This window comes from Nyctibius grandis, chromosome 1, assembly GCF_013368605.1.
Source record: "Nyctibius grandis isolate bNycGra1 chromosome 1, bNycGra1.pri, whole genome shotgun sequence".
Lineage (NCBI taxonomy): Eukaryota > Metazoa > Chordata > Aves > Nyctibiiformes > Nyctibiidae > Nyctibius > Nyctibius grandis.
The window spans coordinates 39107627-39135373 of NC_090658.1; the positions used below are offsets into that span (position 1 = coordinate 39107627).

At 42.1% G+C, this 27747-nt stretch overlaps 2 protein-coding genes and 1 long non-coding RNA gene across 3 annotated transcripts; 2 read left to right on the forward strand and 1 right to left on the reverse strand.

Moving 5' to 3' along the window:
- Nucleotides 1-1201: 1201 nt before the first annotated feature.
- LOC137663455 (uncharacterized) lies at nt 1202-4417 on the forward strand. The gene is made up of 4 exons (XR_011048190.1): nt 1202-1336; nt 2833-2877; nt 3141-3224; nt 4162-4417. It is a non-coding gene; the product is annotated as an uncharacterized lncRNA (long non-coding RNA).
- Nucleotides 2687-19520, reverse strand: CEBPZ (CCAAT enhancer binding protein zeta). The gene is given in 17 exon segments (XM_068400488.1): nt 2687-4262; nt 5082-5163; nt 5250-5314; nt 6905-6947; nt 6949-7111; nt 8123-8175; nt 8177-8199; nt 9939-10039; nt 11066-11132; nt 12289-12357; nt 13521-13623; nt 14324-14377; nt 14897-14985; nt 15619-15793; nt 16341-16572; nt 17610-19120; nt 19343-19520. Coding segments are annotated over 17 exon segments (3114 nt in total). The 5' UTR covers nt 19487-19520; the 3' UTR covers nt 2687-4122.
- Nucleotides 19521-19546: 26 nt separating this feature from the next.
- Nucleotides 19547-25951, forward strand: NDUFAF7 (NADH:ubiquinone oxidoreductase complex assembly factor 7). The gene is given in 14 exon segments (XM_068400614.1): nt 19547-19850; nt 19933-20099; nt 20257-20337; nt 20984-21094; nt 22127-22241; nt 22244-22299; nt 22302-22338; nt 22836-22893; nt 23643-23754; nt 24607-24750; nt 25096-25269; nt 25655-25681; nt 25683-25739; nt 25742-25951. Coding segments are annotated over 14 exon segments (1350 nt in total). The 5' UTR covers nt 19547-19768; the 3' UTR covers nt 25871-25951.
- Nucleotides 25952-27747: the final 1796 nt, after the last annotated feature.

Sequence of the window (27747 nt, forward strand, 5' to 3'; positions counted from 1 at the left end):
TTTAAGGGGTGGAGTAGAAATCCTTGGCATTACTTCTGACCTCTCCCGAATTTGATATGTTTCTTTCTCCCCTCCCTTCTCACCTTTCTGGAAATGGAAGCTGGGTTAATCTTATCCATTTATAATCCACAGAGCAGGAATTACTGTAGTAAGAAAACCCACCGAGAACAAGTAATACTTGCTCAGCCACCAGCGAAAACAGAATTGGAAAATTAATCACCCTGTAAGAATGAGATATTAACAGAAGAAAAAGCAACACAAAGAAAACAAAGTCCCTATTAAGAAAAATCCCAAGATGTTTTATTTTGGCAATAGTCAGCCCCATACCATGAGTTAAGAGAAACAGATAGTGAATAATAGAAAACAATGAAACCAAAACCATGAAACAGAAAGAACACTACTACGAGGGAAGGGACGCTGCCATTTTATGTTCTAAATATCCCTCTGTAGGACCTAGTCTGCACTAATGCCCTTTTTCATGTTAAAAAGACAAATACTGAGATCTTGCAAGGCACAGGTTTTCTCAACATCCTCAGGATAGCACTAGGACCCCTTTTTAATGGCCACAAGCCTTATGTATCTAGCTGTTTTCCCCTAGCAGGAAACAGATAGACCGCTGCTGGCTCCCAGGAGGGGCAGAGGAGCTCTTCCACCAGTTGAAGCAGCACCGGCACAGTACTGAAGTGCAGCGCTGCTCCCTCGCCTGACAGGGGGCACCTGCTCAAGAGCCTCACCACAGGGCAGCAAGGCCTGGCCTGGCCCGGCCTCTTAGCTGTGGTGGACACATACGCTGCCAGCTCCCAGCTGAAACTGCGAGGTGAGGACCGTCAGTCCCCCTGGGCAGCAGGGAAAGGCGGTGGCGAGTCGGAGCTGCAGCCAGAGGGGACCGCGGAGGGCAAGAGGCAGCGGCCAGGGACTGCTGCCATCACTGTGCTAAGCAACGGCCCCGCCTGGACCTGCCCGGGCAGCAGCGGAGCGGGGGGGAGCCGCGGGCTGCCGAGACGCACCGCCTCCGCCTCCTCTCTGCCACCCTCCACAGCCCCGGGCCGTCAGCCTGCGACCGGGCCACAGGTTAGCGCCTTGGCGGCATCCCCAACCAGCACTGCCTGCGCTGGGTCGGCCATTACGGCTCCTGGCGGACGCCAAAGGAACGAATACGCATGCGCAAACAGCAGGCGGCGCGGGCGCACTGCGCACGTGCAGCCGTTACCGGCGGTAACGGAAGGGCGCCGTGCCCCGAGGATGGCGCGGCGCGTCGTGAGGGGACTGCTGCTGCTGGAGGCGGCGGGGCTGCTCGGCGCCCTCCTGCTCTACCGCGCCATGGAGCGCAGCCAAGGTGCGCCGGGGCGGCCGGGGGTCACCCCCCGCCGGGGGAGCGGGTGGCTGCCAGTGCCGCCGTGACGGGGAGGGAGCTCCTCCGCGCGGGGGCCGCCTGAGGCGGCCGCAGCGCCTCGCACCGCCACGGCGCCTCCGCTGCCTGCCTGCAGGCGGGGGTTTTTTAGAAAGCCTGCCGCGTCGGGGTCAGGAGGTGGGCTTGTGTTAGCGTAGGTGCCCAGCAGGGGCTTGTCAGGCCGCTCCTCGAGGACCAGCTGCTATTTTAGTTTTATAAAACCAAAACCGTGGGGAAGCTTTTGAAAGGCGGCACGTGACCACCAGGAACAAAGCTGAATGTTGTCCGTTGTAACAGTAACGGCATTGGCTCAGGTAGGGATTTAAACAGGAGAGGCTGTCTGGAAGGGAGGCGGGAATTCATCAATGCTGTTTCAGGCATCTGGTGTTCAGCCCTTGAAGCTGTCTCCAGGTCTCACCGGCTCTGTGATTTGACATTTCCCAGGTAGACAACAGACCCGGCTGGCATGAGGCAGCCAGCGTCATCTTCCACATGATTTCTCTTCCATCCTTCAAGTCTCTCAGACTTAGGACTCGGTGCTTAGGTAACACAAAAATAAGTCAGGCACCACCTTAGTTACTGCAAGGAGATGTGCTCTGCACAGCAGTGGCCTTATTTTGCCAGCAGTAGTGTGGTCTTACACCAAGCTCAAGCTGAACTTCACCTACACTACATCAGTTTGCGTCTGTTAGCCCAGATTCAGACGTCGGCAGGCTGTTACACTTAAGCTATATTTGCATTTTCATTTAAAAATATATAGCCAAAATGTGGAGAATAGATGTATCAGCCTATCTTGGTAACTTGGTGCTGGGCATTCCTGGTTTCTCATTTCTCCCTCTTTTCAGTTCTAGGTACTAGTTGTTACATGCCATTGCAAAAGATTTTCTTAAGCTGTAGTTCTGGAAGGTGTGGTGAGCTCATCTAACAGCTCAGTGTGCTCAGACTTACGCTTTTACCGCGTGCTCTGTGCTAGCAGTAGCATTGATAAAATCCTTCTGTAAGCTGCTGTAAATCATTAAAAGAGCATAAAGCTATCATTACATGATTTCCTACTGGGTTGCCGGAGTGGCCCACAGAAGGATTCAGTGAGCACCTAAAGCTACATAAGGAAACAAAGTAGTTTTCCCAGTTCTCATTTGCATGTCAGTCTATGAGAGGTATATAGCTCCTATGAGAGGAACCTATAGCTTGTATTTGGTTATCACAGTTGAGGAAGCTCAGAAAACACTGTGATGATAGGGTTGCACGTATGAGTAACCTGAATACAGTCTGTGATACAATTAAAAAAAAAGTAAATTCAGATCACATTATTTAATGGTGGCTATAACTAAGGCCCTCAGACAAATTTAGGTAAAACTAATCTAGTTAGAAAAATAATCCATTTAATTATTCATCTTAAACTATGTTGGGGTAAAGTAACTGTGATTTATCTTTCTTGTCAGATTTCAGATACACAATGCAGAAGAGGTTTCCATCAATTCTGGAAGGTAGGTTTGTAGTTGTTGGGCTTCAGAGGATGGCTGAAGGTTCTGTTGCATCTTCTGTATAAAACTCATTATATTATTGTTTAAAACTTACTCCAGCAGACACTGCAGGAGTGCTTATTGTTATGCATAGGCATGGCTGCAGTGTCAGACTGTTGGATGGTCCTCAGAAGTGGAGGACTATACATCCAACAAAACTAGCCACAAAGTGGCTCACCTTCAGACTTGCCTAACTTACAGCTGACATGGATTTTCCTATTTTTCAGTGTATTACAAATCCAATGAGTGGTCTGGAATTCACGGCATAAGGGAGAATGACCAAATGACGTGGTTAAGCAGCAAGAACTGAAGTAAGAAAGATGTGTGATTAATTGACGTAGGTAAATTAGAAAGGTGGGCGATCACCAACCGCATGAAATTTAACAAGGGAAAGTGCTGGCTTTTGCACTTGGGACATGGCATCCCTAGATGTACATACAGACCGGGGAACGAGAGGCTAGAGGGCACCCCCACAGAAAGGGATCTGGGGGTTCTGGTTGACAGCAAGTTGAACATGAGCCAACGGTGTGCCCTGGCAGCCAAGAGGGCCAACCACGTCCTGGGGTGCATCAAGCATAGTATTGCTAGCCAGTTGAGGGAGGCGATTGTCCCGCTCTACTCCGCACTGGTGCGGCCTCACCTTGAGTACTGTGTGCAGTTTCGGGCGCCACAGTATAAAAAGGACATGAAGATACTAGAGAGTGTCCAGAAGACCGCCACAAACATAGTGAAGGGTTTAGAGGGGAAGCCATACAAGGAGCAGCTGAAGTCACTAAGTCTGTTCAGCATGGAGAAGACTGAGGGGAGACCTCATTGCGGTCTACAGCTTCCTCACAAGGGGAAGTGGAGGAGTAGGCATTGACCTCTTCACCCTGGCAACCAGTGACAGAACTCGAGGGAATAGCAGGAAGATAAGCCAGGGGAGGTTTAGGTTGGATATTAGGAAAAGGTTCTTCACCCAGAGGGTGGTGGAGCACTGGAACAGGCTCCCCAGGGAAGCAGTCATGGCGCCAAGCTGACAGCATTCAAGAAGCATTTGGACAATGTCCTCAGGCACATGATGTGAATTCTGGTGTTGTCCTATGCTGGGACAGGAGTTGGACTCAATGATCCTTGTGGGTCCCTTCCAACTCAGGACATTCTATGATTCTAATTAAAAAATAATTTTAGAATAATTATTGTAAAAATGTCCACATTAACATGACCAGTTCATCTTTTTGATTTCTTGCCTTTGTACTTGTTTTTCAGCCCTCTGTGCCTGAACTGTTTCTTCTTTTTGATGATGCTTTTCACATCCCTATTGTGAAGCCACTTGTCACGCTCTATTTCCCACTGGATCTGTTTGACATCTGTAAGAGGAAAGGTGAGAAATAAGGAGCCGATGGATACCTCTGACCATGATGTGGAATACAGATAAATAATGTTAAAGTTAAAACTTGGCTACTCTATTTATAAATGTTAATAAAGTGCAAGCTGCCTTTTTTTTTTTTTTACACCAGAGAAAGTTTTGTTTTTTTAATTTCATAAAACATACCCTACCATCTCAGAATCTCAGGGTTTAAGACTGCTCTTGCCCTTGCTTTGTATTTTACTAATGCTAGACATGCTTGGTTAGAAGTACACAGTGTTTGAGTGCTGCTGTTAACATTTTTCAGGTGACACCAGCAAGACTTGTAAACGCTCTACAAAGGACTGATTATTCAGTCAGTGTATACACATTTAATTCATTAGAATTACTTCTGGGAAACTACTTTTGCATCACCGATACTGCAAGAAAGTACTCTGCTAGGTAGATAAAGACAGCCATGCCTTATGCCTTCCCTTCACAAGAGTCCAGGACACTCTTTATCAGAGAAAAATCCACACGAACACTTGACAAACAGCATACTGCCCGTCCTTATTTACAGTGTGAAAGGGCCACATGATAGCCTCTGCCTCTCTTCTGAAGCCTTATTCACTCCAGTAGTCACAGTTAATATTAGCACTGGGCATCTCTCATAACTGAAGAAAACTAACATCTTACTGATGTCGAGCTACTGTCCCTACTGTGTGATTTCTGAACACGTGTGTATTTCAGTTAGTTAAAGAAGGTACATCTTTTTACAGAATCTGAAGAGAAAGCAGTAAAACAGCCTTACAACTATCTGCTATTTGTAGCATGTACTTACTGGCATTATCTCTGTTGGCCATGGCATTCATTCCGATATTGTCAAACTTGGACCCAGCATTTTCATCCAGCAGATAGCCAAACTTTAAAGAGAGAAATTTTAGTATTTTATTACAGAGAAACAGGTAAAATGCTTGATTGCTTTTTGCTAAGCACTGATCAAACTCACCTCTTCTGCAGATGCCAGTATACTGGCATCTTTGAGTTTTCTCTTCTTTCCTCGGTTGGATCCTTCAAACAAAAAGTATTATTCTTACGAGACAGAATTTCAAGTTCACAAAGACATTAAAACAAAGTGTTACCAAGTTTTTTGTTTTTTTTTTTATTTATTTAATGAGACCACCTAAAATAGCTGTGTTAGAAACCTTTATTCTCCACCTCCCCTAAAAAAAAAAGGAAAAAAAGTTTCCAACCAAGAACTAAATAGCACAAATCTGTGCATCAAGTGTTAGTAACAGATGCACAAACCGCCAATACAACTCCATCCTTTCTTCAGAAGTTCCTCCTTTGATTCCCAGTCCTTCAACAGCAGACTGTCACTCTGAATTAGGCCACACTGGCTGGAGGACAACCTACTTCTAATTTATAGTTTATTCAAATCTGAACCCAGATCCAAAAGTATAGATAGTCTACTGTACTAAAACCCTCTCATTCCGAAGTTTTTCAGACTCTGTATTTGTACTAAGACTTCTCAAATGGAAATCATGGCAGTGTTTCCTTACCTTCAAGTGATGCCACAAAATTAATATCTTTCTTTCTCTTGCCCTTTTTACTGACAGACTTCAATTGCTTGTCACTGTTTGGGTCTGACAGATAAAAAAAAAGATATATCAATCCCTCATTCTCACACCATGTACATGTATTTAAAGCACAGCAGAGACTAAAATTTCTTTTTAGGTCTATTTGTCATAATGGTCTGAGTCTTTACTTTAAAAAAATTTAAAACACAGTGTACACAACCAAATCTGGGATTTCTTCAACCCAGACAATTAAAAATTAGTCAGTGGTATGCCATTCTTTATGCTTTTTTTTCCACAGCACCAAAAACTAATGAAATAGGATACTAAGATACATCAAGGCTAAAAGCAGATGTTGCATTAACCTTGAATGTCGCTTGGTAAGTTTGGTGAAATAATAATCTCATGAAAGATTAATGCGTTAATAGCTCTATGAATAGTTTACCTCCTCTACCCTCAATCATCTTCCTGTGACCTTAAGTCATTAGTTGAAATACTCCATTAATCTGTCCTTTTCCAGCCACATAAAGTGTATACTTTGTAAACTGTGCTTTTCAGTTGAAAAGATAATAAAGCCATGCAGGTGCAAGAATCAGTTATTATTACAGTGGTCATAAAAATCTGGGTGCGTAGCTGTACTGGAAGAGTAAGCTGTTACTTATGACAGCAATTTAATAAAATCTACCTCATCTAAAAAAATCAACATTAACTAGGTCTAAATAAATAAAATATTACCAAGTACCAGGTTTGTGTGGTTTTTTTTCTCTTTGAGATCTTTTAATATTTCTGGCTATTGTAGCAAATTATTTGTATATAAAGCTACTTTTGTTACTGCCGATGTCTTGTTTGCCAGTTTTTATATCCAGATACCTAATTCCCGCTCTCACCCAGGAGACTGTGCCAGGAAACGTTTCACTTAAGACTTCATTGTCCAGAGAAGGACTTGTTGTCAATTCTTTACTTAAAAGCCAAACCTCTCACCTTGGTAAACTAAATCGGAATTTATATGAATAATCACATATTAGATAACCTATTTTTTAAAGCTTTTTCCTGCTCGTTCTTTGCTAATAAATGTTACTTTACCTTGGGCTGTTATCATCATCAGACACATCCATAAATACACCTCCCTCTTTCATCCATATCCTCTCCAAAGTCTTCCTCCATACTTCCTAAGGAGACTTCCTCATCATCCAGATCACTGAATTCATCTTCATCATCAGAATCCTCCCAGTCAGCACTGGATTCCTCACTCCTTTGGCCTTTCTTACCGCCTTTGGTTTTCTTTTTCATATTACTAAGAAAATATGTACAAGCTTAGTACTTCATCTGGCAAAATACTGTTTGCATCCAGATAATACTATCTACTGGCAACACTGTGTTAGAAAAGTTCAACATCATTGCAAAATACTGTAAATGTAGGCTGAGACCTAAGAAACATGTATTACGCCCTCAGGTATGTTTTCAACATCACCATATGGAACTGTATTATAAAAGTCAACCATTTTAAGAAGTTCTGGAGAGAATCCTCTTCTGAAATGAACAGAAATGTCAGCCTCAGTATTTATCTTCTACGTGCCTTTGCTACTTCTCAGGAAGTCTTTTCTGTAAAACACACAAACTGCTGGTATCCCTAGCAACTCTACTCAATGAAGAAATAAGACTATTTTTCCTTAAGAAAGGAAACATGGTTCTTCATGTACTACACGGTTACTTGTTTTTTGTCTCCTCTTTGCTATTTTTTACTCACACCAGTCTGGATCACAAATATGTTCAGGTTTCACTAGAAGTTTAAGCTTTAATTCTCCTTTCAGGTCAAGAAAAAAAGCTTCTGTGCTGATTTGAAAGCTGTATTGCAGATACTTTAAGTAAAAAAGAGGCTCCTTTAATCATTAATGAAACTGCTTACTTCCTGAGAATTGAGCTCTGTGAGTCTCTGGATTCCACAAAGTTTATTTACTGCATTAGGTCCATCTACACCAGTCCTTACAGCAGCAGTACTTATTCCTCATTCTGCTTACTTTTGTACTTGGTAATTCTCAAACGAAACCTGAGACAATGCAAAACAAGTAAGATTTCACCTTGCTTACTGGGTCACTGCATTGTATAAATAAAATACTACAGGTCTCACGTGTCAAGCCAGCAGACTGTAAGCACCACGGGATCACAATATGTAGAAAAGCAGCATTACCCAGCATTCAACTGCTATTGCCTTTTTTGCAAGGTGATATTTGGTCGTCTTGATAACGTCTATCCCAATTTTGCAGAGTAAAACTCTATTAGGTATTAAAACAAGAGATGAAAGAACCAATTTAAAGTCTTACCCAGCAAATCAAGGTCATCCAGGCCAACATCAATGGCAATTATCAGCAGCTTCAAATGTATCTAGGGGGAAAAAATATGTTTATGACTACAAAACAAACAAAGAAATATGAAGTCATTGCAAAATATATTATTCTTACGTGTCATTTTCCTGAACAGTTTATATGATCTGCATCAGTAACAAAGGGCCTGATATCAAAGGGTTCATACCCCTATAGAAAAATACTCCACAAAACAGTTACCTAAAGCTAACTGGACTTTTTCTGAAAAAGTATTTTTCTTTGAAAAATAATGAAAGTTTTCTTTTATCCAGGATGTAATTTCTGGACAGAACTAGATGATGTGGGAAGCACAGATACAAATGGACACACAATTGCCCAGTGATTCAAACTTAGCTGGCAGGTGGGATATCAGAAGTCTCAAACGCTTGTTCCAAGTCAGACAGAACAAAGGCTTGATTAAGATACCCCAAGTGAGTATCCTGCCAGCTAATCTGTATGTTAATTTTCAGGTTAGAAATATTCACTATAATTTTTGACAGAAAAGCAAGCAGACTAGGGGATGAAAGCTCCTATCATCAGATTCACTTAGGAACAAATTGCTATATAAAATAGCAGGTAAAAACAAAATCTGAAAAATTTAAACTGTTCTGTTTCAAAGAGTAAACACTAACATTAGAGGGTCATAGAATCATAGAATGGTTTGGGTTGGAAGGGACCTTAAAGATCATCTAGTCCAATCCCCCTGCCATGGGCAGGGAACACCTTTCCACTAGACCAGGTTGCTCAAAGCCCCATTCAACCTGACCTTGGACACTTCCAGGGAGGGGGCATCCACAACTTCTCTGGGCAACCTGTTCCAGTGTCTCACCACCCTCACAGTAAAGAATTTCTTCCTCATATCTAATCTGAATCTATCCTCTTTCAGCTTAAAACCGTTAGCCCTTGTCCCTATCACATTGTTCTTAATTTACACTTCTGAATTTATGGAACCAAATTCTCAGAGACAGTCAACTTGTTAGAGATACTAACAATAAAATGACAAGCACAATTAGTAATGGATTCTTGTCGTAACTAAGGCCATACTAATTGTGTCACTAAGAAAGAATCCTGCTGAGGGAGTTCAGAATTCTCTAAAAATATTGTACAAAAAAAACAGTTATGGAGAGCTAACTGGATTTTTTTTTTCCAAATACATGTATTACTGTGTAAGTAAAATATGAAATCATAAAATAATGGACACTTTATGGTACACTAACAAATTTAGATTCTGGAACAAAGCAAACAAAGTACACGCTACAGGAAGAGCTAAGACGACTGCAGAAGTTTGCCGAGGACCTAACTGAACAAATAACCTCATGAAAGATGTTAGGACTAATGACAGAAACAGTAAGCAAGGTTGAAAAAAGGCCAAGCAGTAAAGAAAGAATAGAAGCAAATGCTACAGTTGTTAGAAAAAGTTATTTAATCCCCAGACTACATTAGGAAAAGAACAAAAAGGCATGAACTGCCACTCATGAAGCTTTGTTCAATATCAGACAATTCCAACCATTCGAACAAGCTGAACACTACTGGGGTAGTGAGAGCAAGACCTCTTTTACAATATGGCAATCCAGTTGGCTTATGAGAGGGATAGTATGAACTGCTGGCTGTAGTAGCATAGAAGGGAATTAGAAGCCAGTTTTCTTCCATATTCCTGTATCTGGCTCTTTTATACGATATAAACTACAAAAAGGACAAATTAATAATTTGCAAAAGCAGGAAACACTGGGATAGTTACTGCAAGGAAAAACACAACCTTACCCAACGCTCTTTCAAATTCATCATCATCTACATCTTCCACACTTTCTTCATCATCCTGACGCTTTTGTTTCTCTCTCCTCTTATCGAACTTTGAGTAAAATCTGAAATAATATATTGCTCTCAGACACAAAATTACAGGTGATGATCTTTCTGACAAGTTTTTTTAAAAAAACAACCTGCAGATTGTTTCACGTGTATGTTGCCAGTTGAAAATTGTAAGTAATGGTTTCAAACACATCTCAAATCAGACATTTATATTTTATTTGTTTTTCAAAGAGTAAGCCACTACTGTAAGATTTAAAACAAAGAAATTTCACAGCCAAAGGTGCCAGAAATTATTTTGAACATAGTGAATTTATAAAAGAGCACAAGAAAGATGTGAAAATCTGCCTTATACTGATAAGGAAGAAAGGATCAAGTTCAACTTGAATCTAACTGGGGAAAAAAAATACATAAAAGAGATTCACCCATTAAGTTCCGTTAAATTTTCCCCTATAGCTCACTTCTTTTGTGTGCTTAGCTTTACCTTCTGTCGGCCATTTTAAACTACTTTCTCTCCTTCATTCCATATTAAAGAACCACCAAACAGAAGGCAAATTTGATCATATACAAGAGAAACGAGTACAGCACCTCATATGGAAGACTTCAAATGTGTAATCTCAGTTTCAGTCATCTTCAACGTAACAATACTGTTAACTTTTCAGACAGAGGCATGATTTTAAGATGCTTTTCTTTAATCTCAAAATTAATACCACCAGTTCAGTTATTAATCAATATTATATTCCTCAATATTAAAATATCAATTAATTAAAATGCATAAGAATTATAACCCACAAGACATTCCTCTTTACCCACTGTTTAAGGCTTCTTTACTACAATGTCAACTTACTTAATTTTAGACTACAAGCACTGATTGCCTTTGTTCATAAGTGACATTCTTTCCTAAACACTTTTGACAAACGTTGAAATTACGTTCTAAGGAAAGTACTATCATCACAAGTCACTCAAATTAATCAAATTTTGCAAACACTTGGAATACCAGAGAATACTTACGAAATGTAATGGGGTTTGATGGCATTGCATTAAAAAACAACACTTAAAATGAATGTTCACAAGTATTTCATTACCTGTGAAAAAACACTTCATCCACTGGGATTTTGCTTTCATCTTTGGCAAGGAATTCCTTACTGTTGACTGCAGAAACAAAAAAAAAGAACTGATTTTACCTCAAGTTGAAATTACTGTTATTTTTTTAAAAGGTTAAACAGCATGCACAGACAGAAGTACAGAGATACCCAGTGTCATCCATTAAATAAAGTGAAGCTCATCTCAAAACCTGTTCAATCTAATAGTTCTCAGTGTATATACTGATACTTAGATGTGAGCAGACCCTACGGAAAAACTCAAGAGGCACAGCCCTAATCAGGTTCTAATTTATGTATCAGCAAGGGAGGTTTTGCAATCACCTACAGCAGGAATGCATTTCAAAAAAAGAAAAAAAAAAAAAAAAAGAGTAAGAAATAAACTCGCTCTCACGCACTAAAACACTGGAACTGCTTCTGCCCAGCATCCCTGGCAGCAGAAACGCTCATCAGCAGCTGCGAGGCAGGACCATACACCAGGTGAGCATGTTGAAGAAGGGATGGAGCCTCACCTTGCCTCCATTTCTGAGGAACTGAGGCAAAATACGACACTGCAACAGCAGATTGACTAGGGTATTGATCAGGGTCCCTGTAGAGAAGCTTTTTACCCTCATCCATCCATCGCCCTTCCCTCCTCCACCTCAGAAGTAAATCAAAGGAGAAAGAGCTACTGATTATCTCAGTGGGCACAGATAATAGTATTTTCTAAGTGACAAAGGTCCAAGTTTCTGAAACGAGACCAGTATACTCACAGAAGGACTCTTCCAATGAATAGCAGAAGGAACCAGAGGATTTGCAATCTCAGTTCTCTAAGTCTCAGCAGAGACCAGCTACATGCAACAAGTGCAGATTTTTGTATCTATATTAATATTTCTACATTTGTGTATCAGATATTTGTGTAGCCAAGTGCTACAGTAGAAGACAAAGTGTTTTCCTACTCAAGAGGCTAACAGTTGACTTAACTGACTTTTTCTATGTGATTTGTTCTTAAAATGATTCAACGGATCCAAAGTTTCAGCTGTGGAGATTCCATGCACCCTTACAAGAAGATCAGACCTGATCCTCAACATCAGGCACCACCACTGCACTCCTGATGGACAGGACTTTCTTTTATTGCTAACACCATAGACAGCGCAGATGACATGTCTACAACAACTAGCCAAGAATTTTTTACTCATCATAATCTTACTGAAAAGGGGCTGGCTTACCTGCAAGATTCTGCATGTTTTTCATAAACTGCTTCTTCTTTGGCTGCATTACCACACTGCTGGTGTTCTCTATAGCAGAACATAAATCAGAAACAAATTACTTTATTACTATTGATATAAAACTGTGAGGAGTGGCTGATACACCAGAGGGTTTTGCTGCCATCCATAAGGACCTCAAGAGGCTGGAGAAATGGGCTGAGAGAAACCTCATGCAGTTTAACAAGTGGAAATGCAAAGTCCTGCACCTCGGGAGGTACAACCCCATGCACCCATATATGCTGGGGGCTGCCCAGCTGGAAAGCAGCTTTGCAGAAAAGGCCTGGGCATCCTGGTGGACACCAAGCCGACCGTGAGCCAGCAATGTGCCCTTGCGGCAAAGGCGGCTGATGGTATCCTGGACTGCATGAGGAGAAACGTTGCCAGCAGGTGAAGGTAGGTGATCCTTCCTCTAATCAGCACTGGTGAGGCCACACCTGGAGTGCTGTGTCCAGGTCTGGGCTGCCCAGTCTCACAAGAGAGACCTGGAGGTACTGGAGAGAGAGTAGCAAAGGGTCACTAAGATTATGAAGGGACCGGAACATCTCTCCTGTGAGGAAAGGTTGAGAGAGCTATGATTGTTCAGCCTGGAGAAGAGGAGGCTCAGAGGGATCTCATCAGTGTATATAAATACCTGAAGTGAGGGTGTAAAGAAGATGGAACCAGGCTCTTTTCAGTGGTGCCCATGACAAGGCAAGAGGTGATGGGCACAAACTGAAACACAGAAGGCTCCGTCTGAACATCCGGAAACACTTTTTCACTGTGAGGATGACTGTGCACTGGCACAGGTTGCCCAGAGAGGCAGTGGAGTCTCCATTCTTGGAGACATTCAAAAGCCATCTGGACAGCCTGGGCAGCCTCCTCTAGGTAGCCCTGCTTGAGCAGAGGACCTCCAGAGGTCCCTTCCAACCTCAACCATTCCGTAGCCTTTACATTCCCCTATCACTTTGCTTATTCCTGCTAGGTTAGCAATTTCTGTACTGAGGATGCGAGAGGCAGCAGAATGTGATTGTCAGCTGGTTCTGAGTTGCAGACATCTCTCCTGCAACCCCAAAGACCGATCACACTCCTCTGTTGCACCACGTGCACCCCAAATATTTGACAAGCACAAAGGATTACTTGGCAATCTGAGAGAAAAAGTTTGGTCACCATCAATAATCAAGATCATACGCTAATATGTACAGAGAATTTCGTACCTTTGCCTTTATGGAGTTTGGGATTTCTGTACACAAAGCGATCCAAGAATCTCATTAATGTGAAATCCTGCAAAGGGTCACCAGAGTACTGAATGTGATTTCCCTGACAGAAGAAAAAAGCCAAAAATCATTGAGGTCTTCATTTTAGAAAGACAGCAACTAAATACACGGGACTCAAACAGTCCAAGAACAATATTAAATCACAATTTAAAAAGACAAAGTCTTGGGGATACTTCATCACATAAGCCTGACCCGTTAATACACCTCTGTATAGGTTCTTATTTCTGGAATTTCAGGATTTTCTTAACTAAAAAACCCCTCCTTCACTTTGTTTCAATGATGAACTGCCTTGCAATGTACTGTCCTAATAGCAGTTAATACTCAGCACTATTTGGATACCATATATTCAAATGAAAATAAATATTTTAAACATATATTTGTGTAGGTTTGAGTGTTTTTGGCACAATACCACAACAGTATTAAAAAAGAATTCGTTCCAACAGCAGGGTTCCCTGCATAAAAAACCCCACATTAAATAAAAAGACAGACCAAAACCCTAAAAAAGCTTTAAGAATCATGTAATACCCACATTTCTACCAAGCTAATTACTTCTGTAAGTGGTCTCCTTTACATGAAACACTTTAATTTCATGAAAAGCTTTGCATCTGAGCGTATGTTACAGTGCTGCAGAGCTGCTGGTTACCTGAAGAGTGCAAGGAGGCTTTATAAAGTATTTTTTCAAATAGCAAGACAGCTAATATAAAAATCAAACTTCAAAGCTACAGACTAGTAAAAGCACTTACTTCTAGAATTGTTTTTGCGAATAGGGCCACAGATGGATGAAAATGTTCAGAAAGCTGAAAAACATGAATCATTTATTTCTACTTTAAAAATAAATGCAATCATTACTCATGTTGATGTATCAGACTCCTGACAACACCACTATGTCATAAGACCCCTCTGTAACTCACCAAATAACGCACAGACGCATGTAGCAGTGGAAGGCTGCTGTGCTCTGCCCTTGAACAACTGAAGAACTTCAAGTTCTAATCTTTTGTTCACATTAACTAAATACATTCTTACTTACAATTTTATTTAATTCAACACTACAAAGCTTTAGTGATACAAAGCTAAGATCCAGAAATCAAAAAATATTATTATTGTCCAAATCGCCGCTTAAAAATTCCTATTCCCTACTGTAGAATATCAGCATTGCATGTAACATATACAAGCTTAAAGCTGATCAACGTGACAGCTTTAACTTTTCTGTTATATTACCCAGGTAGCTACTCCAAGAATAATCAAGTTAATTTTCTTCTCTCAATACAAGGTCCACACTGAGAAACACAGTAATCAGCAAAATAAGAATGCCTGACCTTCTTCAGTTCCCAAAGGCTTGTACTTTCAGCACCACAGTATAAAGGACTTCGGTGCATAGGATCATATGAAGCTCCACTCTTCCTGCCTGAGGGGCAGAGGAGATGAAAACAATTTAAATTTCCTCATGCAACTTTATGAAAGTATTATTTTCATTTCACCATGACAGTAATGCTGCCCATCATGCTTAGCTGGACAGGCCACAGATGCATTCAGTAGCAAGTAAGGGTTATATTCAGCTGCCTTTCCCCAGTGTATGATCACATGCACTGGTGAGCTCCTATGTGCTTCCAAGGAAGCTCCTGAAAACCACTGCTCTGTTCCAAAAGGTCCTCAGGAAAGAAACTAGAAGCACGTTCAAAACTAGACAAATTGTTCTAGCAAGCTTCACAAGTGAATGAGCAGTTACACATCCTAACCTTGGCTACATTGCTCTGAAGGTGTTTGAACATGGAAGCAAAAAATCTCGAGCTTGTTTATTGCTTAGGCATAAATGCAATAAACTGCACAAAGTGAAATACGCTAGCAGATTCATACAGTCTCTTCATCACTGCTGAGCTAACAGATAAAGAAGAATCATTCTGACTGATTGCTCTGAATTAAACTTCAATTTGAAAAACTAAAATAATGTTTTAATCACTTCAGTTTGCAACAAGTCTTGATTACATCACTGTTACAGAATGTTAGAAGTTAAATGAATTCTATTTTGTTGCTAATTTACCTCCCATATTCAGATGATGCACCCATGAGGCTGTTGAATTTGAATCGTTTGTTTTAGCAGAATTTTCCGTTGAACTCCTCTCTTCACCTTCTACTTCTTTGTCTGCATCCACAAATTTTTCCTCATCCTCTTCAGCCTCTTCTTGATCCTTAAAGCACTCTTCATCATCTGACTCCTAAACAACAAAAAATGTTAGCAAATAGCTTTTCCTTTCCACTTTTATTCTGATTTATGAGAAAAATGCACATATAGTTCTTAAGAAGCTACTTACAAAAATATAAACAAATGATGGTCAATGTTTAAGCAATACAGATTTTTGGCCTTGATACAGGACTTAAAATTGAATTTCACAGCTTACATCACACAAGTGTAACGGTCCCCCACTGCCTGAGAAAATAAAAAAAATAACCCAGTCCTGCCTAGCTGTACCTCAGAGACTGCAGACAGAAGAAACAAACAGGTCATGTTTTGACAAAGCTTTTGGGTGAAGAATGTTCACCAGCTTACTTATACAGCATTTAGCAAAATAATTCTCTCTCCTAGAATGCTTAAAACACCTTCATCTATGCAGATTTTTAATGTAGTCATGATTGTTCCAGTGCTTTCTCCCATAACATAACGTATTAGCAAACCCTCAGGTTACTAATAAACAGGTTAGGGAAAGGTGCTTATGAAAACAGCTCTTATTGAAAAAACAATGAAATAAAGAAATCATCTTATACCACATGATCCTGTAACTGGACCCTTAACTCTGGTTTTACTTTCAGAAGCTCAGACAGAAGGTACAGGGTTCCACAAATGAAGGGTGGCATTTGTCCACAAGTGACTTGAAGTAACCTCTTCACAAAGGCCTTCACGCGCCGTAACACTACATCTGCCTTCAGAGATTTATAGACAAGATTAAGGAACATGGATGGCTTTGAGCAGGTTGCTAAAGCAGGATCTAGAAGCTTCCTGTAGAACACACAGGAGAAAATATTGCCGATTGTCATAATGCATATAGGAGAATAATTGCTATTAACAACAATCGTCTGCATTTTTCAAAGTGCCATCTAAAAGACCAGTGACAGCTTGTTCCCCAGTACTCAAAACCGTTGCTATCCACCCTGAACTGTCAACAGCTGTGTAATATTTCTATAGATATATGAGACACTGAAGATTAAAAAAAAAACTGTATCAGTAAACAAAAAAAGTAAGACAATATAAAGCAACTGAGTTCAACTGAAAACAGCTTCAAAAATTGAGATATTAGTAAGAAACTAATCTGATTTATTCAGATGTTAAAAAAAATAGAATTGAAATGGTTAGCAATCGACATGCTTCACAATCAGACCAGACATATATATTGGCAAGTTAATTTTCTACTCCACGTTTTTTCCAGGCTGCCAGGCACAGTAAGGCCCTTAAATACACAGCATGTTCTGGGGGAACTTGAGTTCCCCTTTTAAAAAATCAGCAACTTCCCTTTGGTCAACTAAACAGAAGCCTGTAAGGATCCTACAGAGTCTAAACAATCAGCTGGGACAAAAAAAAAAAAAAAAAAAGAGATACTTTTATAACACAAGGCTTTCCAACTACACAAATTAAATCATCTAAAGAATTTGGTAACATAAAATTCGCCCCCCATATGAAAAAAAGGAAACAAGATTTTAGGCTATTACATGACTAAAAGTGATTTCAGAAGAAATAGTTATCAATTAGTTTCAAATAACATCTGGAATTAAAACATGGCACCAGAAAACAGTGCAAAGGATGAAATACATATGTTGTGTTCTCAGGACCGATCACTACCATTTGTTTTATCCCCACGTTAAGTCAAAGAAATCACATGCATTTTCTTCTAGCTCACAGAAAATATCAGAGATCTTTAGCCAATGAGACACAAAACTTGCAAGAGCTTAAAAGCAAAATAAGTGTTTCTACAACTTCAAATTAATGGTGACTACCTCATAAAATGAAATTTATATAAAAAATGCAAACCTGTCACTTACTTGTACAGTGCTGCGTAGTACCTATCCGACACGGTCTGCTGAGAGTCCATCACTTGAAACAGTAACATCAGGGCCTGGACACTGGTACCGAAGTTCACAAGATGCAGGACTTTAAACAACGTGTCCATTTGTTCTTTCACTTTCTCATCACCAGTCTCAGCATAAGGGTAAGCTCTGTTTACCCCACAAAGAAGAGCACTGAGCATTTTGGATTCAACGTCTTTTTTCTTGATGCAGTTCCGAAAAAAGGAAAAGTACAAAGTTATCAGCTTGTTAGCCAATGCACTTTCTTCATGACTGAGGACGATCTGATTTAGAAAGCAAATAGCGTAATACTGAGTTTTCACGTTAATGTTTGACCGGTACAAAAGCCTCTCCACCTCGCTGCACACTACTCCCTTCATATTTGGATGCTTGTGAAGTAATGTCTCTAAAAGATACGAGGCTTTGGTGGCGAGTTTGTTCTGAGGGTCTCCCAGTTTATTTACCAGCTGAACAAGCAGAACTTTCTCCTGCTCAGGCTTGTTACAGAGAAGCTCATGGGCAACTGCCAAGGCTCGGGATTTCGCTGCTGTCAGAGAATCATGACTCAGTGTTTCTAACGCTTGCACAAACTCTGCCACCTGCAGTTTCAGGTGATGCTCAAAGTACCACAGTATCAACCGTCTGTCTCTTGAATCCCTGTTGCCACTCGACATCTTCTCTATGTTGTTAAATGGTCGCTGCGAGAAAGACCATAATTTCCGATTATCTGGTAATAGATCCGAAATGAGCAGCTCCTTGAAAGTATCCAAAGCCATGAGGCTCTGATGTCTGCTGCCCTTTTTCTTTAGGAGGTTTACCAAGTTCTCAACAAACTGGAGGCTGTGGACAGCACTGTCCTGAATGAGAAGGGTCATTGCTGCCATCCTGTCAGCCAAGGTACCCGACGACACAACAGTTTTCATCCATGCCGAAGAAGCCCCCTTCTGATAATCTGTCTTACTCTTATACAGGTCTGTCTCATGTTGGTACAGCTTTTGGGCCAAGGCCTTATACTTGGTCAGAAGTGTCTGATTTTGGGGCTCTGAAGAGAATTCGCTGGTGTATTCAAGATCATACCATTTGCCCCCTGGTTTGACCAGTATCACTTGCCTAGCATGGAATTCAAAATCCTCTTCCAGCCTCTCTTTCTTTGCTGAAAGGTACTGGTCCTGATCACCACCAGCTTCTTTCTTCTTGCTATCTTTCACACTGCTTGCCTTTTCCTTGACTTTTTTTTCTTTTTTCCCTTCTAACGAAGGAGAATTAGTTTCTTTCTTGCTTTTCTCTTTCTTTGAGGGTTTCTCTTTCTCCTCGCTGCTGCCGTCATCCTCCTCCACCACCAGGCAACTTTTCGCATACTTGCTGAGCCCCAGGGAGCTGACAAACGCCTCTAGCTCCCCTTCCTTCAGGTCGTCGATCGAGTCCTTCTTGCCGCCGTCCACCATCTCCTCCGCCTCGTCCACGGCGCACAGCATCAGGTAGTCTTGCTGCGGGCGGCAGCGCACGGCCGTTACAGGCGGACCCGGCGCCAGGTCACGCGCTCCCAACGGCTCCCCCCGCCACCCCCCCACACCCCGCGCCTCACAAGGCCCCATCCCGGGGGGAGAGGACCCGTCCCGGAGGGGGGACCCGTCGGGGGCGGGGGGACACCCGTCCCGGAGGGGGCCCCGGCCGCCACGTGCTCCCGCTCCCTCCCGCCCCCTCCTTACCTTGGTGCCGCCGAGGCGCAGCACCTCGTCCAGCGTGAAGCCGTCGGCATCATCTTCTTGTTCTTCTTCATCGTCCTCCTCCTCTCCGCTGCCGCCACCTGCCTCCTTCGGGTCCCTCACGCCGAACTCCCACATCCCCGCCATCGCTGTCCGCCGGAAGCCCCCGCGCGCATGCGCGGCGCGCCCTTCCGACCCCGCGGGACGGCGGGAGCGCAGGTCCTGGAAGGGGGGCGCGAGGAATCGCCCCTGGGCCTCGCCGGAGGCGGGGGAAGAGCGGGCGGGGGCAGCTCAGACAAACACGATCGGGCTCCGCCCGCCCCCAGCGGCGTTTAGACGGTGGCCCGTCCTCACGAGGGCAGTGGAGCGCCGCGCAGCCACCAAGCGGCCAGGACCCGGGAGCGGGCTACGGGCGCCGGCACCGCTGCCATGGTGCCGCTGCCCGCGCGCTGTGCGCTGCTCGCCGCCGCCCTGGGCCCCGCCGGCCGCCGTCGGCTCCCCCGTCACCATGGTAACTGCCGCCTCCTCCCCTGCCCGCACCGGGGCCGCGAGCTCCCCGCTGAGCCCCGCCCTCTCCTCTCCTCTCCCCACAGCCCCGGCGGCGGCGGCCCGGCCCACCTCGGGCAAGGGGGGCGAGCCGGAGGCCGAGGGGTCCAGCCGGGCCACCGCCATGCTGCGGCACCTGCTGCTCAAGCTGCGGGCCACGGGGCCGGTGACGGTGGCCGAGTACATGCGGGAGGCGCTCACCAACCCCGGGCAGGTGCGGACGGGGCCGGGCCGGGGGCTCCTCGCCGTCGGGGCGCGCTGCCGTGCCACCGTGCCTGAGCGCGCAGGGCCCGTGGGGTCGCAGCGGGCCGGAGGGCGGCCCCGCCGTGCCGCTCAGCGGGCCCCGGCCCCTCTCGCCTCTCCCCCCGCAGGGTTACTACACGCGCCGCGGCGGCATCGGCGAAAGCGGGGATTTCATCACCTCGCCCGAAATAAGTCAGGTGTTCGGAGAGGTAACGCGTAGCTCTGTGTGTCCGCAGTAGCTCCGTTTCGTTCTTACGTTACAGTTAAGTTGTTTTTGGAGGAGGAAGGCGGGGGGGTTGTTTTTCTGGAAGATCGGGGAGTCCTTTCTTGTGTTGTAATTTGGGACACCGTCTGTGCTTAGTGACACTTATTTTCATATAGGACTTGTTTGTTTATAAATTAAAAGAGTTGTGGTAGCTTCCCAGTGTGAAAACTCTACTCAAAAATCATTTTCAGATTTTGGTCTGGTTCACTCTGTTCACATTGTGTATCATTTCCAGCGGTGAAGGCTGGCTGAACACTGCTCTCCATGAGACTCCGGTAAAGGCGTTGTCATGAGGAACAGCTGCTCAGGGGCAGGCGGGCAGTGACCTGCGTTTGAGCGTTAAGTAAAAGTTCATGCACTGACCAGAAAAGAGTCCCAGACATTTGCTTCTGCTGGGCTGACGGCAAACAACCACTGATTTTAATACTTAAAGAGGGCAAAGTTGTGTATGATCTTTCTTAACTTTAAAATACAGAGAGAGAATATTGTATAGTATCTTAGTTATTATCAGACAAAAGGCAGGTGTCACTTTCCACAAGTTCTGAAGTTACTACTGTAACTCTTTCTTTGTGTTTTTTTCCAACTGTCAGTTAATAGGAATATGGTATATTAGTGAATGGATAGCCACAGGCAAGCCTAAAGCGTTCCAGATGGTGGAACTGGGCCCTGGGAGGGGCACCCTTACTGATGATATATTAAGGGTAGGTGAAAACTAGTATTAATATTCTCTGTTTCTGGCTTTATTCTGTGGCTATGCTGAAATCTGAAGGAATGATGTTTTGCTATCAGGGTTCAACCTTCCCTAGTAGCCAAATTTAAGTCAGGAGATTGGCAGCTTAGATTCTAATTAGAACATGTGCAAGTTTCTGCTATTCAGTAAAGAGACCAGGTCTCTTGAGTTGAAAGCAGAACACGGGCCAGCGCATGCACACCATGCAGACACGTGTGTAATCTTTCAAACAGTACTTGATAGAAGGGGAGGGCAGGAATATTCCATTACAAATTATTTCTCTATAGGAAAGAATCATCCAAACTGAAATCCATTTAAGAGGATGCTGCTGTGTGTAACTGGGAGGGAGGCCTCAGTGCAAGCAATAGGAGGAAGGGGGGGCAGGACAATAATATGGGAGTGAAGTTGTGTCAGTTTGTCAGTTCCTTTGGGGATTTCAAAAGAAGTAAGTCCCTGAGTTAACCTTTTGTGTTCAATCATGCTTGCATGGCTGTCTATTATACTGATTCAAATACAGATTGCTAATGGGATTTAGTACCTCAGAAGAACTTTTATTCTATTTACATATGTTAATGAGAAACCTCTAATAGGCACAGTAAAATGTAGGATATTGAGCACTTTTGTTTATGGTGTCTGGGAGAACTGAACCATTTTTCTCCTAATGCTAAGCCTTCTGCAGGTATTAGAGGAGCTACTTGCTCTCAGGCTATTACTATTCTAAATCAGCATTTCATGTTGCTGTCCATACCCTACAACTATGTAATGTGTGCTGTATTTTTGCCATATTTTGTTAGAAGCGTAGCAGCTTTTATTAAAATTGATGAAGAAATTCCATTTCCTTCTGGAGGAGCAAAATGCAGTCTCTTTCACTGAGACTATTTTGTTAATGAAAGCCAACTAAATCTTTTGTCTTGATATAAATAATGAGATTAAAGGTTAATTCTTAAACCTTTAATTTATACAGCATGTGACTGTGCCTAATAGAATTCATCTGCCTTTACAGGTCTTCAACCAGCTTGCCTCTTTACTTAGTAAATGTGATGTCTCTGTTCATCTGGTAGAAGTGAGTCCCAAACTCAGCGAGATCCAAGCACTGATGCTGACAGGAGGGAAGGTGCAGTCAACCCTGAGGACAAGTCTGCTTACATGAAAGGTGTTAGCAAGACTGGAATTCCTCCATTTTCTGGTACAGAGACATTCAAGATGTGCCGCCAGGTAAGGAGCTTGAACGTTTTGTTACAGGGGCAGCATCCTTCCTCCATTTGCTGCTTTTGTTACCGGAGGATGTCTCTGCTAGTCTTCATAATGGGTAGAAAAGTAGGTTAATATAGATATTTGTTCTACTTCTTGTATGAGTCTGTGAGTCAAGATCCTGCCTTTCTCATAACTGCTACCTATTCTGCCTACCTTCATTTTGGTAGGCAATTTCAATTCATATATTTTGGCTTTTTCTTTTCATGAGGACCATTTACTGGCTTTGCCTGAATCTCCTTTCATGAGCATGCCAATCTAAAATTCATGGACTGGAGGCTAGAGCTAGCTGTAGAAATGCTGTGTTTGATGTATCCAAGCTGGAAGCAGTTGATAATTAATTATTTCACAACCACATTAACTAGTTTAATTCATTAAAATTCATAAAAACATTTAATTTTCAACTGAAGCTGCTATGGAAGCATTTCATAATTTAATGCATTCTTTTTACCTTCCCGCAGGTTACAGCTGTACTTAGGCACATGAGTTTTTTGATGCCCTGCCAATACATAGTTTCAGGTATAGCAAGAAGATTATTGTAATTGATCTGACCATCTGCTTAAGTGACTTTTCTCTTTGAAGAACAGAATTATGGTGCCAGACTAGACACGTGCATTGTTTATGGTGATAAAAATATATCTAACTGAATTTGGACAAATCAAGCTTAATTCAACTGATAACTTCAAAATTTAATAATTGTTCTTGAATGGAACAAACTTGTAGTAAGTTAAAGAATTCTTTTTGCTTAGATAAGTCAAGTTTGTCTTATTTCTTATGCTACATTAATAAGTTTTTAATTTTAACATTATTTTTTTATACCACTACTAAACAAAGACAGTGTTATGAATTACCATTCATTTGAAATGGTAATGCAAATAGCAAAATAAAGGCTAGTTAGGGATTCGAAGAAACTTTCAACTTCAATTTGATAATTTTATGAAAATCACTTGTTAGAATGAGTTTCTTTTATTTTGATAAGTTAAACATTGCACTGTCGATAGAAGAGGCAGCATTTTTCTCAACAGCATCATTCATTCCTTTTAAGTATAATTAAACCTGTATTTGTTGACTCCACAGACAAGTCTCTACCACAAGCTTTTTCCAAGGCAGTTACTGGAATTAAATAGGAATGAATAATTGTTGTTAATAGCATATTATGTTCTTAAAACGTTTGTGAAAATGCGTGATGCATTAGTTCAAACAAATAAACAAGATACTGTTGTACCTGTTAGACTGTAAAATGAGTACTTGGGGTCCATTAAACAGAGAACAGAGAAAGGCTGGCATGAAGTGTTGGTTGATACAGATCCAGAAGTTCCTGACCAGCTGCGGTTTGTCCTATCACCATCCAGTACCCCTGCGACAGAAAACTTCATTCAGGTAAGGTTATGCCTACCAGAGTTCGTACTTACATCTTTACTGACTCTTTGAAGTACATTTACTGCTTCTCAGTTACTTTGCCAGCAAGAGGAGGGCTCTCAATCTATAAATGAATAAATACAGCTTACCATTTCCCTTCTGCAAAACTTCCACAAGCATTTTGCTTTGTACGCTGTGAAAATATAGCACAAAAATAAAGACGTACCATCAAACTTTGGAAAATTGAGACTTAAACAGACAAAACACTTCAGAGAGCAAACTGAGGCAGCCGGGCGATGGGGGAGAGTTTCTGCGTTTGCACGGGTCACATCACCATCTCAACAGTGGCCCTGCCTAAGCCAGGCTCTCAACCTGCTGCGTACGTACTCAGTGCAGCTGCGTACTTCTGTGCTATACTGACCTTCAGTGGAAAGCGTCTAAGATTATTTTTTTTTCTAAAGTTCACTGGATTCTTGAAGTTACAAAATGAGGTAGTTGAGATTAAAACCAACTACAAAGTTTCCCACAGGAAGGCCTTTTTGAAGGGTGCACACAGCTGAAGAGCTATTTTCATTCTTTCAGTCCCACAGTAAAGCAATTTCACCTGATGCAGGTATTTCTTACTTGTTAGAAAAAATTTCCTTTCAGTTGACTACAGTTATGGAAGAGAAGACTGAAATCCAGCACTCAGAAAACACAAATTGAAAATTACTGTTAGCAAAAAATAGCTCAAGCTCTAGGTAGCCTAGAATACACCCCTGGACCTCTGTGCCCCAGTGAAGTGACAACACTCCCAAGATGTCAAGTGTGAAGAACTCTTGCCTCTGCTTGTGTTACTAATACTGATGTTTTGATTTCTGAACTCTACACAAGCCTGAAGAAACAAGAGATCATGTGAAGTGTGTCCTGAGGCTTGGTGTCATCATTCAGAGGCTTTGCCTGTCGATAGAAAAGGATGGTGGGGCTGCACTGGTTGCTGATTATGGTCACGATGGAACCAAAACTGACACTTTCCGGGTAAGTCATTTACCCTGAAATAAGAAGCCCAAAATACTCTGTTATCTTTCATTTGTCACTTGGATAATTTAGGTTCTTCTAAGAGAAAGGTCGGGGTGGACATAATAGCAAAAATTGCAATACGCTGCAGTCATAAACTGAGTAATTGAGTTCTTATTTAGTCAGTACCCATAAGGGGTTTCTGTGAGAGAGAAAGGATAATCTGAGCCCTTGCTACATTTATCTTAAATTTTTCAAAGTATAATTTGCTATTCTCACCTCTCACACACACAAACTTAGTCTTTGCTAGCCCCAGCTGTGGTAGCTAGGAGTACAGCTGAGCATAATCTTCAATTTACTTTTCAGGGTTTCCGCAATCACAAACGTCACGATGATGCGAGAGCACCAGGTACAGCAGACCTGACAGCAGATGTGTATTTCAGCTATCTTCGAAAGATGACACAGGGAAGAACAGCCACTTTAGGCCCCATCAAACAACGCGAATTTTTAAAAAACATGGGCATTGACCTCCGATTGCAGGTAGGATAGGTGTTTGCAGGTACATAAAACTCTCTAATCTTCAAGCAATACTCTTAAGCAGCAAGAGAGCTTTTATAAAAGTCTGATTTTAAAAGAAAGTTTGTTCAAAACACATGCAGGTGTGAGATCAGAGTTGCTTCTCCTAGACATAAGTTACTCTGGATCCCTCAAAGTAAAACTGATGATATTATATTTAGAGTATTTAATGCAAAACTTTGCTACGTACTTCAACGTATGAGCTCCATCAGGATCTTGCCAGTCCTACTGAACACTAGGGCACTGTGACATTAGTACAAAGTGAAAAGGATGCAACAAGAGATTCCGAGGTATGAGGGAATTTGTGGGAAACCCGAAAGGGCTGTAACCTACGTTCTTTTTTTTTTAGGTGCTCTTACAGAATTCACGTGATGCGAGCAACTCATGAGCAGTTACTTCACAGCTATGATATGCTGATGAATCCCAAGAAGATGGGGGGACCGTTTTTAACTTTTTTGCCCTGCTGCCTCACCCCAGGCTTGTACATCCTGACAAGAAACATAAGCCAGAATCAAAGTCTCCCTTACCTCCTGTTGCTGGATTTGGTGAACTCTTACTGAAGTAATTTCAAATGCTATAGCAAAATGTCTGACAGTAGTGGTTTTCAATAGCAACTTACTAAATTAAAAAAAAAAATCAAAAGGAATAGAGTCCTGCATTTTATGGTTTCACATACTAAATGTTTTGCAATACTGTAATCCGCATATAGCTACATAGGCAGTAAGGGAAGAACTAAATACTTTACCTTTGAACTGAAAGCACATGAAATGTCACATCATTACTTCTCTAGGCAATTTTCTCACACTAGTCTATGCTTCAGGGCCTAGTGACATTTTGGTAGGGAGTGCTATTTCAGAGTAAATCTAGTGCAGCACGTGAAACCTGTTGACTGACCTACTCAAAGGAGTACGTGTAGAAATCAAACACTGCACCTACAGAAACCAGCACGCACAGAGCAGAGAATGAACAGTGTTTCAGGGGTCTTACAACAGAGCTGAGTCAAGTATTTACTAGTGGAATCAAGTTAAAACTTGTCAGTAACAAGCAGATGTGCTAAGGAGACTTTAAATGTACTCAGCTTTGGTACTTGCTTGAAACACAAGATGCCTTGACATTTTTGAAGGTATTTTATAACAGAGAATGGTGACAGGAACCAGGCAAAAAGAGTTATTCGTTCCAAACCAGCGTGCTACCAGAATTCCCACAGCAGGGCATATCCAATGACAAATCCACAAACAAGGAAGTATAAAGCAATGTTTACTTCTAGAAACATTTGATGCAGAGAGAATCCATGTAAATAAAAAGAACAATTCTGATAGGGAAATAAAATTTTATTTTCAAGCTTATCGAGGAGTATTTACAAACAATGGGATGTATAAAAATATAAAAGTACTTTGACAGTGTCCTTTTGAGGCTATAAATTTTACATGAGCTTTTTTTTAGCATCACCAGCACTATTTCTTGAGTGAATGGCAACTTAATTCATCTAGGGGTAAGGATATGAAACGCTGTAACCTCCTGCGGTCAAAGTTTGCAGTAAAGGTAGGAAAAAAGGGAATAAAAAAGCAGCTATTTTTAGTACTCTGAAAAAAGTTTACTGCTAACGTATGTCTGATTTTTTGGTTCCTCAACTATTAGCTGCTTGTGGCTTCTATTGTCTGGCCCCATAAGTCTGCATATATGGTCAGGCAATCTCCAAAGGCAAACAGCATTTATTTTTTTTTTTTTTAATACAACTTGAAGAATAAATAGCTCACATAATATTTTGGAGCAGAGCAGACTTTGTGGGGAGAGACAGCAGCCAGGCCTTTTACTTCATTGTTGTCCCCTCCTTCCTCTATTCCTGTTGTGCTTTTTCAAGTGACGGAGCTGGCTTTTTTTTTCCCTCCCTTAAAACACCACAAACAAACAAACAAACCCACAGGAAACCTTGAAGTGACAGCTCAAATGTAAAATCTGAACTTTAAAACCAGACTGTATCTACTTTATTACAGTTAGGATAGAAGATAGCAATGGCTTCACTGAAATTTGGTCACTTGAGCAGTGGAAGTTGGAAGAAAGCACTGCTTCACTTGCCAAGGCTGGGGCAAGTACTAGACTACCAACTTCACAGGTGATTGTTCTGGTTCCAAAGATGAAAAATAGTGCCTCTCTGATGAATCAGTCCTGAAACCCTGCCTTAACACAATGGCAAGGTTAAGGGACAAATTCTGCCCCTTCTGAATTCCTTTGCACTGCCTTGACAGCATGGAAGGGGGAGGATGACCCCCAGTGTAGGAGGACCAGGGACTGCCATCAGGCAAGTCCCCTGCACAAACCTGAGAAAACACGTGCTAGGAGAGAGGACGCGTGGTGGTCGGAAGGGCTGAAATGCTCTGCCCGCTGCTCGATGCAGGAAACTGCCATACAGATTGCACCACCATTTTATACAAAGTTGGGTAT